This window comes from Telopea speciosissima, chromosome 3, assembly GCF_018873765.1.
Source record: "Telopea speciosissima isolate NSW1024214 ecotype Mountain lineage chromosome 3, Tspe_v1, whole genome shotgun sequence".
In the NCBI taxonomy this organism is placed as follows: Eukaryota; Viridiplantae; Streptophyta; class Magnoliopsida; order Proteales; family Proteaceae; genus Telopea; species Telopea speciosissima.
Window position 1 is genome coordinate 68,226,100 of NC_057918.1, and position 14,549 is coordinate 68,240,648.

Consider the following 14,549-nt stretch of genomic DNA (forward strand, 5'->3'; position numbering starts at 1 on the left):
ACTGTGTAGAAGACCATGCCATCATTCACTGTGGTCTGGACATCAGTAATAGTGGCATGAGGGAAGTTGTAGAACCTCGTATCAAGTAGGTTGAGGCGCATAGCCACCGGAAGTCCTTTTCGACCATGAAAAGTAGCAGTAATCTTCACAATTCCAAGATGGAGGTGAGTATATCCAAGGGCGATCCACTAGCAGATGAGATCTGAGCTGATCTCCACCGAAAAATACTGTTTTTTGCCACTGGCAGTAATCTAATTCTGTGAGAAAGGGGGTGCTTGGACGTATTCCTTTAGACCAGGGGTCTTTTTAGGAGAAAGGATAGTCCTGAACTTCTTAGTTACAGAGGTGGATGCCTTAGGGAAGACATCGTAGGGGTTGATGATGGGGAAATTGGTTGGATGTATCTGTTGCTTAGCTGGAGTATAGCTGAGTTCATACAGGTAATTTACCTTTGCTGCATGAGAAGTTGTGAGAGAAACACCGAAAGAAGAAGGAGGTTGAAGACTCATTGTTGAGAAGTGTATCTTATCCTTAAGAGGTACTCGTTGCATAGATCGAAAGATGGGATAGCTGCCAGAAAAATAACTAAACAGGTAAACAGTGCAACCCAGAGTTCAGGCTGAAGGTAATCCGAGCGTACCGGGATTTATAGCGGTCACTGCCTGCAACCCACACTTTGCTCAAGGAACTTTTATCAACCTGAGTCCTGAGAAACACCGAAAACTGTTTCCTGACAGGCCAGTTTCTGATGTAGAGGATCCGCCGGGGGCGGCAACTACAGAGCATACTCTGGCCAGGAGAATAAGCAGTTCACGCCATATAAAGATAGATGCAAGGAGAAGAGCTCCGGGGGATAAGATACAAGAAAAGGTTTTAGCCACACATGGCTCTGATACCAGATTTAGATTCAAACTTGTTCGATTCAATACAAAGGGGACGAGCCATATTTATAGGCTTACAAACTATGGTTACACACAAACCAGAGCTACCAAACCATGATTACAATTATTACAATCAAACCGTAGTTACTTTAGGTAGACAAACTCTAGGTACTTTTGGACTAAAATACAAACCGAAAAACAAAAGTAAACAAACTACGATTACTTTGCGACTTCTTAGTCGGTGTCGGGTCCACTATCACTGGAGTAAGGGATAAAATCATCCAAAGCATGGTCTATCTCAAATTCCACGTGATGCTGCATTAAGTAGTGGATGACAGGATGCTGAAGCTGATGATTGACTTCCCATGCGGTGCTGGTGGTCTGAATGAGATAGGCTGGTAGAGTGCTGGGGTCCATATCATTGTGGCTGCACATGGGATGCATGAAGGTGATCCATTCTTCTTTGGTGGTCTCAGTGTCATCACGGTGAGTAAAAATATCTTCTTGGCTGGTTCCATGCAGAACATAGATGGGGTCGTAGGCAACCATGTGGTGATCAAGGATAGGTGGAGAAACTAAGTCATGATGGATGAAATCTGGAGGACGGTGGAATATGTATGTGACGTGGAGATCATCATTAGGGAGATCTTGGAGCATGTTGATCCACCGTGGGACTGGAGCGAAGAGGCGGAGGAAATGGGCCAGGTATTGGGGACGCTAGAGACGGAAGAAGTAGGTATGAGTGGGATTGGCAAAGACAGCAGAGACTGTGCGTAAGTAATGAATAAGGCTAGGCTTATAAAAGGTGATAGCAATGTGGTGGACTGCTAATAGATGCCAGAAGAAAACCACACAGTCTTTGTCAAACATGGTTGGGACACGAATAGTGAAGGGGATAAGGAAAGGATAGTCGGGGTGACAGACAACCCAACCAAATTGGAGGCCATTTTTGTGGATAATGGTTGCAAGGGTAGATTGAAAAGTTTTAATACTATTGGCTTGAAGGGTTCGGAGGGAAATTTCACATAATATGGGTGGTGGAAGAGCAGGGAGTAGAGAGATTAGTGGGTCGACGGGTGGTGGTGTAGAGGAGGATGCACCAGAGGAGGAGGCTGGGTATAAGGGCATGCATAAGACAAGGATGGAAGATGAAACAGGGGGTTTGTTTCTTGATAGGAAATCAGCCAAAGAATTGTCTTTTCCTTTTATGTGTTTGACTTTGAACGATCACTGAGAGAACCATTGTGCCCACCGTAAGAGTTGAGATTCGGGGAAAATCTTCTGCTTGAAGTGAAGCATCTTGGGGAAGGAAGCCATGTCCATTTCAACCTGGAAGGTATGACCTATAAGGAAGAATTGGAACTTTTCAATGCCACGTCTTACTGCTAAAATTTCTTTGAAGGTGGAGTGATAATGCTGTTCTGACTGCTTGAATTCACTGCTGCGGTATCCACAGATTTGGCTAGTCTTATCTGGGGTTTCTTCTAAAAGAACTGCACCCCATTGTGTATCACTGACATCAGACTGGAGGATACGAAGACCAGAAGATGGAATCTGCAAAGTAGGAAGTTCTTGTGCAAGCTTCTTGAGGGCCTGGATAGCTTGGGCATGGACCGGAGACCATGGAGGAGGGTCCTTCTTGAGAAGACGATGAAGATGGCTGGTAAATTGAATCTGCTTGGGGAGGAATTCTGTCATATAATTGACTATTCCGACGAATTGCTGCAACTGTTGTTTTGTAAGAGGGCCATCAGAGAACTCAAGGAGAGATCATCCTATATGTTATATGCATAGTTGGAAAACCAGGTTTTCTGACTCAAACTCGTCTTTTAGAAAAACCTGGTGACTCAGCCATGTCAAACCCGATTAAGGTGAGTCATTTTTTTTTCTTCTTATTTTTTAATACAATAAATATGTATAAATTAATAAAAAGTCTGAAATATACAGAAAATATGGGAAGACTAGAAAAAAATATCAAGGAATCACATATCAATGCATTTTGAGTTTATACCATTGAATAATAGAAGCGAATTGAGGGTTTCTTACTATTTTAGAATGCAAATTTACTTAATCAACTCAGTTTCTAAGTGAATAAGCTTTATAGTTTAAAAAAAAAATGACTAAACTTGCTATGATTTGTCATGACTCAAGTAAAAATACTGAGTCTCATCAGTTTTTTACCCTGGCCGAGTCGACACGATTCTTAACCAAGTTTTCCAAAATTTTGACTTGACTCGGTACACTTAACCAGGTAGCGTTCTTTCTCCCTTAATTTTTTTTTAATATCTCATTGATTTAAATAATTAAAAAAAATAACTTAATCCTAAGAAGGGTCCAGACTCTAGAGACGTTAGATAATCATATATGATTAGGGCTGCAACAGGGTCGGGTTGGGTTGGGCTTTATAGAACCCTAGCCCAACCCTGAGTACCTTTAGCTGGGCCTAGGCCTGACCCAACCTTGACTCAGGACCTGAAAAATCCAACCCTGACCCGCCTACACGATCGGACCGGGATGACCCTGATTGACCTTGATCATGGGGAGCGGGAAGGAAATGCGTGGCCTAGAATGGGCCAGGGAGAAAATTATCAATTTTACATGAAATAACACTATAATAAAATGTATTATATTACTTATTATCTTTTTTTTTTTTTTTGATAGAAATATTACTTATTATCTTCATATATAATATATTATATAACAAAATATGGGTGACATTTAAATTTTATATTATATCAATATATATTTTATAGTATAACTTAAAAAAGAGTTGGATCGGACTAGGCCAGGGCGGGTTCGGGCCAAACTTGCAGTCCTTTTTAATAATCTGATGCAGAGTGTATACCCCACCTCCTCCTGGCCAAGGAGCACACCTTGCCTGATTGCCCATGCACCATTTACTTACGGCCCTCCAGCTGTCCCTGCATTAGAAATCCCTACACTGCCGATTCACATGATAATCTCATCCAATGACGTGTCGAGTTCTCTTTGCCGTACTAAAGCTGCAAATTCGCAACATTTGTGGATCCCAACCCGATTTCCCAAATCTCAACACAGAGAAATTAATTTCTTTTTTGTTTTTGTTTTTTTTTTGAGAATTATAAGCTACGAGATGAACCGTAGATTTGTGAAGAAAAGGCCAGAGAGAGAGAGAGAGGCCTCAACCTCCATTTCCATGGCGGAGACTACTCATCTCACGGTAGTCAGAGCTTGTGCATTTAGCTCTGCTCACAATCACAAATCCCCTCTTGGTCTTATCAACAACTCTTCTCTTTCTTCTCTTCGTTTTAACCGTTTCAGTAGCAGAAGCAGATGCCTCAACATATATGGCGGAAGGATTGGCGGGGCCGCCGTGGTTCGATCCATGACAGCTTCATTTGGGTCTCGATTGGAGGACAGTGTCAAGAAGACCGTGGCCGAAAATCCTGTTGTTGTCTATTCCAAGACTTGGTGCTCGTGAGTTCGAATCAAAGCTGTCCTTTCCCTGTTACTATTTTGTTCTTCTATCCTTGGTTTTTGGAGTTCTTTTGTTTGTATGAATACGGTGAATTACGAGATGGGTTGTTTGTTTTGGGAAGGTATTCTTCGGAAGTGAAGTCATTGTTCAAGCGACTTGGTGTAGAACCACATGTTATCGAATTGGACGAAATGGGTAGGTGTTTTCCTCTTCTGCACGGAGAATTCTATTTCAGATCAATTCATTGTCATTGCTATCATTGATCCTCCATGTGTCTGTTCTATTTTCCCTTTCCTGTTTCAATTTATCCTCTTTTTACTAAAGTTTACGGCATAATTGAATTGATGGCATTCCTTCATTCGTGAGTAATTTGAAATCGTGGGTTTACCATAACTGAATTATATGATAAAGTACGTCTGTTCTCTTTCAGGTCCTCAAGGGCCACAGCTGCAAAAGGTGTTGGAAAGGCTCACCGGCCAACACACTGTCCCTAATGTTTTTATTGGTAATTAGACTTCTGGAATGCTTATTAATTATTTACCTTGACAGGTTATGAAATATTATGTTACTGTTAGATAGCAAGGTTATACTGCATTGGCTTTGAATTCTTTGCCAAACCAACATGGTGAACTGCCCATCCACCATGAAAAGGGGGGAAAAAGAAAAGGTGGACTAGTAGATCTGGGATGAACTAGTGAAGTCCATTTACAGCTTCTGTTGATGTTTCTAATGAAATGGAACATCATGAGCTGTACCTTACTAAAACCAGTTGTTTCTGATACAGCTCGGTACTTTCTTTTGTTGGTATGCCCCTTGTACATGAATCTCGGGTTCAAGTAGTTACCTCTTTGGTCATCTGGCGCTGTCTGGAAGGTGTGGTGGCCTTGCAGGCCGGACCTACCCCCTTCAATTATGTTTTTTATGATATCTGTGCCTGTTACTATTAGTGGAAGTGTTAGTTCTGATTTGATGGTTTAGCATGCTTTTTGCAACAATGGTGGTTGCTACTATGTTGTTATATTACCTGTACGGTGATTATTGATGAAGAAATTGTATGAAGTTATATGTCTGGTATTTTAGCCAATCTGACTTCATATTAAATGGGTGCTCAAGTCTGTCATCTCTTAATCTTATGATTTAGCGGAACAAGGTTTTCAGGTCTTTGATATATGTTGGGGAATATCCTGTACTTTGAGTGGATGATAGTGGATGGTATTGCTTGCTCCCGTCAGTTTTCTTTATTATGGCTTTGAGCCTGTGTGCCAATTCAGATGTTTGAAGATGACTTCTATCTGAGTGGCTAAGGCATAGTCAGTTATGGCTTAGCTGGTGGTTTGCATTGGATTTTATGTGGGTTTTAGGCTTGAATAGGTTGCTATAACTGCACAAATGTTGTGTTTGTCCCCCCATTTTGTTAAATAGCAAAATTTTTTAGAATGTTAGAGGGGAGGATTATAAATGAGGTGGGAACCAAGATGATTACATCACAGACCCTCAAAAGAGCCTTATCCCAACTAAATGGGGTCGGCTACATGGATCCTTACCCTCCAATCAGCTCTATTCAAAGCCATACTTGTTACAAGGCCTAAGCTATGCATGTATTTCCTCGCCACTTTTCCCAGAGTCATTTTAGGTCTACCCCTCGCTCTTTTAACTCCATCAATTTGAATCAAATCACTCCTCTGTACTGGAGCATCTAAAGGCCTCCGTTGTACATGGCCATGCCACCTCAAACAGCTGTCTCACAGTTTATCATGTGTTGGAGCTACTCCCAAATCAGCTCTAATTTGTCATTCCTTATTTTATCCTTCCTAGTTTTACCATAGTCATCTCAACTACATTGAGTTTATCTATATAATGTTTCTTAACTACTCAACATTCCGCACCATACATCATAGCCAGTTATAAAGGAAGACATTGAGCACACAACACTCCAGACGCACCTTTGCACTTCATCCATCCTATTTTAATTCTCTGTGTAACATCATCCTCTATGTCTCTTTCTTTATTTATGACTGAGCCCATATACCTAAATGTTGGGAAATTGGAGCATTCTGGAGTTGTGTTGTCATTGTTGGCAACGTTTCTAGCCATATTGATGACGCGGCAGTGGTATTTGGTCAATTGAAAGATTTAGAATGGTCAAATGATCAACTACACAATGACAAGGGTAGTTTGTTCATTTGACAGGGTTACAGAGGCACCTGGACATGTGGAACACATTTTAACAGTATATTAGTTCCTTTTTCAGAGTTTGGTAGAGGTTCGGAGCAGCAGGTGAAGGTACCATGAGTCAAAAGTTGGAATTTCATAGGTTCATGCAATGACAGCGACTTTAAGGCCATTTTTGGAAGGTGTAATGGCAGATCTGGTGAAGAAATCTCCATGAGAAATGTATCTCGTCGAGTCTTCTTTGCAACGCAAATTGAATCACTTCATTACGAGTTCAGACGGAGAAGATATTGCGATTCCCGTACGATCGCGCGAAAACGGAGCAAAATGGGAGAGCTTTGTGAAAAAATTACATGCTCTCGGGAAGTCAAAGTTTCTACAGTAAAAATGCATTAAAAAACTCAGTTACAGATTGTTTTTGTCCATCGGATGAGGCTCAATTGCATCTGATTCAAATTCTAGGAGCGTACAACACTTCGTGGTGCACAAATCAGAGTTCAGATGGTCGAGATATGACCTTCCAATTCAATCAGTTGCTTTGACGACTATACTTGATGACATCATGATAACGTCAACGCGTTTTGCAAAACTGCAAAACGCATTTCACTTTTGCTTGAAAGATAAGAATATTTATGCTTTTTGATCAACTAACCTTTTTCATAGTAAGAAACAAGAGTTTGTTTCATTGTCAACAGCAAAGGCCAAATATATAGCGGCAGCAGCCAGTTGCACTCAGGTTATATGGATGAAAAGGCAAATAGCTGATTTCTGCATTGAAAGTGATGAACCGGTTGCTATTATGTGCGACAACATGAGCGCCATAAAAATTTCAAAGAACCTGGTGCAACATTCTAGGATCAAACACATTGACATCAAGTATCATTTTTGAAGGAGAAGGTCAGCACCAATAAGGTGAGACTTGAGTTTGTTCCTACTGAGGATCAAGTAGCCGACATATTTACCAAACCGCTCTTGAAGGAGACATTTGACAGGTTGCGAGAAAAACTTGGAATTTACACTCCACAGGCACAGTAGGTGGAACAAAGGGGGCAAGGTGGAACAAGTGCAGGGGGAGTTTGTGTATGGGCATAGGGGGAGATGCCATGCAAGGGGAGTCACCCTTTATATTTGTTGTCAATGGGGGAGAAGAATCCATGTGTACAACTCAGAGTATGTTAGTACTTCGCTATTTGGTGTTATATGGATGTAGGTTGCCAACAATTCCAAAGGGGGAGATTGTTGGGTAATTGGAGTGTTCTAGAGTTGTGTTGTCATTGTTGGCAACGATTCTAGCCATATTGATGATGCGGCAGTGGTATGTGGTGAGTTGGAATGGACAAATGGTCAACTATACAATGACAAGGGTAGTTTGGTCATTTGACAGGGTTACAGAGGCACCCGGACATGTGAAACACATTTTAACAGTATATTAGTTCCTTTCTCAGAGTTTGGTAAAGGTTCGGAGCAGTAGGTAAAGGTACCATGAGTCGAAGTTGGAATTTCATAGGTTCATGCAATGGCAGTGACTTTAAGGCCATTTTTGAAAGGTTTACTGACAGATCTGGGTGAAGAAATCGTCTTGAGAAATGTATCTCGTCGAGTCTTCTTTGCAACACAAGTTGAATCACGTCATTACGAGTTCAGATGGAGAAGATATTGTGATTCTCGTACGATTGTGCGAAAACGGAGCAAAATGGGAGAGCTTTGCGAAAAATTAGATGCTCTCGGGAAGTCAAAGTTTCTACAGTAAAAATACATTAAAAAACTCAGTTACATAATGTTTTTGTCCTTCGGATTGGGCTCCATTACGTCTGATTCAAATCTATGGCGTGCAGTGAAGCGGGAGGAGTGTGCGCTCTTGATTCCAATGTGAGCTTATCCAGTAGGTGAGGTGCGTCGTGTTCTATATGCTACGATTCACAAAGTTGCAGTCTCATTTGGTGCATGAGCAGAAGGTTATTCAGTGTATGCACATGTATTGAAAAGATTTAAGAGATTCCACTTAAGAGAAAAAGGTTAGTTGATCAAAAAGCATAAAGAATATTCTTTTAAATATTCTTATCTTTCAAGCAAAAGTGAAACGGGTTTTGCAAAACGTGTTGACGTCATCATGATGTCATTAAGCACAGTCATCAGAGTAACTGACTTTTTGAATCAGCTTCGTTACGCACGGATGGTCACGAATATCTTCAATATTACAGATTTACCCCCGAGTTTCCATTCTGGACTGTCTAACTTTGGAAGGTCATATCTCGGCCATCTAGACACCGTTTTGTGTACTGCGAAGTGCTTTGCGCTCATAGAAATGAGGTGAACACGTCTGAAAGAAGAAAAAACGTGAGAAAAATCTGCAGAGAAGCTGCTATGCACGAAAGAGGAAGAAGGGGCTGTTTTTTCAATTTCCGCACTCATGGGGAAGCATGCAACATTTTGAAATCATTCCAGAGATGCTGCTGGTTGCTGGATTACTCTGCAAGAGGTAATCCTTGATTGTAAATCCCCATTGTGAGTTTTTAGGTTGCATATTTAGTTGAAAAATAAAACCTAGTTTGATTGTAAGCCAATATTGACCATTGTATTGGGGGGGGGATTTGGTTTTGTTATTTGCAATTAATTATTATAACTCTGTCAAGTGGGGGCTTGTACAAAGATTGGGGTAGTTGCTGAACCACGTAAACCACTGTGTTCTGTGCATTGTTTATATTATGCAATTGTATCGAAGTGCATTTGAGTACAGGGTGGGTGTGCATACCTTGGAGGCCTAGCCAGTCTATTGGTTGTGAGGCGAGGGTGCACACAAACTGTAGACTGGTAAAATTGGGGTGCCCCAGCCAATTGGTGTTTATGCAGTGTGTGACAAGTGGACAGTGAAGATTGGTTGTATTCATCAGTGCATCGGTGTTAGCAGTGCAATACAGGTTTGGTGCAGTAAAGTTGGTGATTGTGAGCAACTGTGTCAGGGACTGCCATTAGTATAGGGATATCAAGTGTAGTGTTGGGAGAATTCGAAAAAGGTTTCAGTGACCTTGATTCACCCCCTCTCAGTGTCAACTGTCAACCTGAGTTTATCACTAAAATAATCACTTTGTGAAATCTCCCACTCATCAATTTTCACCATCTCATTATTCATCCTATTGTAACTAAAGTTACACACCATATACTCTGTTTTCATTCTGCTTAACTTAATCCCTTTTGATTCTACGGTTGATCTCCATAATTCCAATTTGGCATTAATCCCTGCTTTTGTCTAATCCACCAAAAGAACATCATCAACAAAAAGAATACACCAAGGTGCCTGATCTTGAATGTCTTTGGTTAAATTACAACTTGGCGTTAATCCCTGCTTTTGTCTCATCCATCAAAACATCATCAACAAAAAGAATACACCAAGGTGCCTAATCTTGAATGTCTCTAGTTAAATTAGTTATGATACACCAAGGGCTTAAAGCCGATCCTTGATGTAATCAATTGTAATTGGGAATTCACTACCTTGTCCCCCCACAGTTCTTACACTAGTTATAACACCATTACACATATTTTTAACTATGTCCACATATTTACTTGAAACACTTTTCTTCTCTAACATAGTTGTCAAGGTGACGCCTAGGCGTCTAGGCGCCTTGGTCGACTTGGGCACCTAGGTCGCCTAGGCGGGCGCCTTGGACGCCTTTTTCGCCTAGTTGGTGTTGCCTGACATTTGGACCCTCTCCACTGCCTTGGGTCGCCGAGATGCCGTGACAACTATGTTCTCTAATACTATGCTATGTTCCACTAGCATAGTTGTATTAACTTGTACCTTCAGTGATAGAGGCTGTCAATACAAACCGTAACAATGGTAATCTTGATATAAATTTAAATTTCATATACGTATGTTAAAACCCCAATACTGGTACATATGGTATTTCTTCGGCCTCAAAAAATTGATTATGTGCCTTCTTTTTTAAATAATTTGTTACTCTGAAAGAGAGAGGATCAAAACTTCAACTGCATATGATACTGAAGTAGAGGTAGACATATGTTCATCATGAAAATTATTGTCTATAGTGCATGGATTTTGTTTAAAGTACCTGATCAGTTTCTTTATGTTCTGTTCAGGTGGGACGCACATAGGGGGATGTACAGGTACCTGGTTGACATACTTTCTTATTATTATAAAGTGGTCTGGTTTGTGCTTAGAACTTGATATTTAACTTATGGGTAAAAGATTTGTACAACGCCAGCTTAATTTCAAAATTGCATGTAGGCACTCCCCATAAGACTCAGATTACTGTAGCACCACCCCTGTAAAATGTCTCATATACCCCCCCTTATTTTTAATGTTTTCCCATGATGTCCCTCCTCCAAGGCATGAAACTGCACACTGTCTGTGTAGCAAACCCTCTCTCTTAACTTATATTGGAGTTGTGACAAAGCCAAAGAGAAAACAAACCAGAATCTAAAGAGGAAGAAGAAGAGAACTGAGAAGAGAGAGAGAACATAAGATGGGAAGAGAGCTGGACGATAGATAGTGTATCTATCGTACAACCTCCATGTCTTTATATAGAAAACCGAATAAGAGTTACAAAGGGAATATGATTCTAATACCTCTTACTTAGCTAAGGCTAGAACCTAGTTACAATAGGAAACTGAAACATAACTATACTAGGAAAGAGAAATAATTAAACACCAAGTTACTTAGCTTAGCCAATCACCCACGTATGTATCTTTAACAGGAGTATTGATGATTCCTAAAGTAGTGACTTTGCCTCCAACTTGCTCTAGTAATCTCTGATTTGAATTTGGAACTTGTTTCCTTGTGTAAAAGAAGGATAATATGATTTCCCCAAAGCTTAAAAGGAAATGCAAATCAACAGATGGCCCTAATCCCCTACATATAGTTGAAGACTCAGCCTTGATTCTTGATGTTTTCTTCCTTTGAACAGATACCGTGAAACTATACCGGAAAGGAGAACTCACATCGTTACTGTCTGAAGCTGGTGCCGAACCTACTCAGAGCTAGCCATCTTGAGTATATAGTTGTACTGAATGCTGGTTCCTTCTGCCAGCCTTGGATATGATATGGATGTTATTGATACTTTAAAACAAAATTCATTTCATTGACATTATTTTCAAGGAGCAAACTTGTTGGTTATGTACTTATCCAATCAAATTATGTAATCCGTTCTCTGTATGCGAACTAAATTGTAAAATGAACGCTCACTGCTAGTTTTTCTACATTGAAAATTAGAGTGTCTGCCGATGATAATGTGACATGTGAACTCAAAACAGAAAGATGATATGAGGATGGAGTTGGTATTTCTTGTTTGTCTTGTCATTTATAATTGTTTTCTATTGCTTGAAAGTGACCATTACCTTACTAGATAAAGGTTCTAATGATCCGCAATGTTGAGCCACATGGAGGTCTGATCTGGTCAGATTTGATTGTTAGGTTGGTATTATTTGTACCCTTGGAGTAGCCACATGTCAAATTTTGTTGAGACCTCTTGTACAAGTTGAAATAGAAGACTTTGTTGATTCCAAGTGTCTCTTTGGCTCAAATGTGAAAGGCTTGTGTTATTTCAAATTCATTGTGGAGAAGTGTTATTTGGCTATTTTCTATCTGAAATATAACTGTGTACAGAATACGTTTAAGCTCAGAACTGTTTTAGGCATTTGTTTCAGGATGTAATGCCAGTGTTTTTAACTTAATGAGACTGGACCATGAGAAGCTGACAGGTGGAGATCTATGTACAATGAAAGATAGTGGAAATGCATGTTGTTTGGGGAAGAAACTTGAAATTCCTCACTTGTCAGTGGTGGTAAGATTGAAGAACATACACACAACATTGACAATTTCCATATTGCAACTGTGTTCCATGGTTATGAAATTCTGAAGCTCTTTTTCTTGACAAAGGAAGTTAAATTGTTGATTTAATTCAACATTGGTTGGGGTGGGGGGTGTCTGTTTTCCTGTGCTTGATTGTGGGTTATTTATCTTAGTTTACCAATTGTTTTTGCTGCTTCTGTAATTTAAAAGTTGACATAGTTTTCCTTCTTAAGCTCATTTAGTATCTCCTTCTTGGTTGACATTTAAACTAATTGATACATGTAAGATCATCTCTCCAATAGATGAATTCCATGTGGTAGGGACTCAGGTCTGAAGCCAAATAAGCAAGTCTGCACATGATCGGTTTGAGGCCACGAGGAAACCGTTAAGACCAATCGAACTACAGTGATTGAAGTATACAGGCGAAATCATACAATCTCAAGCCTACTACTGCTCTTTCTACTCTTACTCCACTATTGTTTCTCTGAGATCTAGCTTAAGTATTGGAGAATCTCTTCCCCCCCCAGCTCACTCTGGTTAGGTCTTCCGTTGTGTTTCTTGGCTTTCTGTGTGCAGGTTCACCTCAGGAGGATCTCAGCTGTAACACTAATGACAAGCAACATTTGTTGCATGTGGTCTTGATGCCTAAGAGACTGCCATGCTCCTCTGCAGAAGTATTCTATTCTATAGTATATAAAAGGATTGTCACAGTTAAGTGTACACTGTCTTAACCTCTGTGTATGAGCCTTGTAGTGTGTACAAACTAGTAAAGGTGTCAATTTGGGACCAAAACTGGGAACTATCCCGCCAAAACCCGGAATTGATCCATCCTGTTACTAAATGGGATGGTTTTGAGAGCTGATTTTAGGACTGATTATTATATAGGATGGGACAGTCTTGAGATGGATTTCCTAACTGGTCCATAACCGAAAGATGAATAAGGAACTGGTTAGAACCTGAACTGTAACCTGTAGGACCCATTAAAATGCATATTTATTTATAGGCCAAAGATTTCATACACAGCCGTGCATGGCCGTGTCCCCTCTCACAATGAGTTGGAAAAGTCATAAACCTCCCATCCATATTTAATGCTTTGAAACTCCCACCCTCTCACATGCATGATGCATGGTCGTGTGCCTTCTCACAATAAGTTGAAAAAATCATAAAACCCCCACCATATTTAATGCCTCGAAACTCCCACCCTCTCACATGCATGGCTTACACAACGATGTATGAAAACTGTCCCCTTATTTATATAAAAAAAATTCTTGTTGGAAGGAGCACAACTGCCACTGTAGATGGTTGGGGCCTTTACCAGGCTCCCAAAAGTCTAAGGTTCAAACCTTGTCCTCACCTTGCCCCTTCCCTTGTATACCCTCTCTTGTAACATCTAAAATAAAATCTTGTTGTAACCAAAGTTGGTGAAATGAAAATTATAACCTTGTTTTACTCTTTTAGTATGACACATTTTTTTCCAATGAGGGTAAATCTTGTCATTTCATATGGACAGTGGCAACTCTTGAAAGTGACCTAATTATAAGTTACTTTTAAATTAATTTTTTGGGAAAAAGAATGCTAATCGGTCGTTGGGCGTGGCATGTACCTACACCCAAACACAACCCAACGTGAAAAGACCGGTGCACCCTTGAAAAGGTGAGAAGGATCAGGGATGTGCCGGTCTTTTTGTGCTAGGCTGTGTCTGGGCACATGAATACGCATAAGCACAACACCGATTAGCGTTCTTTCTCTCTTATTTTTTTTAATGAACTTTTAATTTGAAAATTTTTTTTTAATCCTTTAATCGTTGTTAGCAAACCAGGTTTTGTCTCAGCCATGTCATGGATTCATTTGTTTTGATCGAATCGTGGGAAAATTGTCGATTCTAGTCAAAACTCAAAATGCAAAACAGTAGAACTAAAGCCTTTGTATTCCCTTAATCCAGAGTCTAGATTTTCCACCAAGAAACCTGGCAGGAGAGGGTTGATTGGTCATCGATGGAAGAAAAATAAAGAGACGAGTAAGCAGAGGGGGTTGGTCGATCATCAATGGAAGAAAATATGTAGTACAACAGAGGAGGAGGATGATGACTAGCAAACTTCAAGTAAAACTCCTCCCTCAACTACTTCCCCTGCTTTCATCCTTCTCATCCATTGCCTTTGGTGCCACTCATCATCCTCTCTTCCTGGTTCTATTGAATGAAGGAATGATTTTATTTTTCTTCTCTTCCGAGTTT

General features: G+C 40.3%; 1 protein-coding gene across 1 annotated transcript; it reads left to right on the top strand.

Moving 5' to 3' along the window:
- The first annotated feature begins 4,027 nt into the window (after positions 1-4,027).
- LOC122657013 (monothiol glutaredoxin-S10) lies at positions 4,028-11,805 on the top strand. The gene is made up of 5 exons (XM_043851752.1): positions 4,028-4,337; positions 4,460-4,533; positions 4,769-4,843; positions 10,606-10,632; positions 11,433-11,805. Exons 1-5 carry the CDS (start codon positions 4,057-4,059, stop codon positions 11,507-11,509), a joined length of 534 nt encoding a protein of 177 aa, XP_043707687.1. The 5' UTR covers positions 4,028-4,056; the 3' UTR covers positions 11,510-11,805.
- The last annotated feature ends 2,744 nt before the right edge of the window (positions 11,806-14,549 follow it).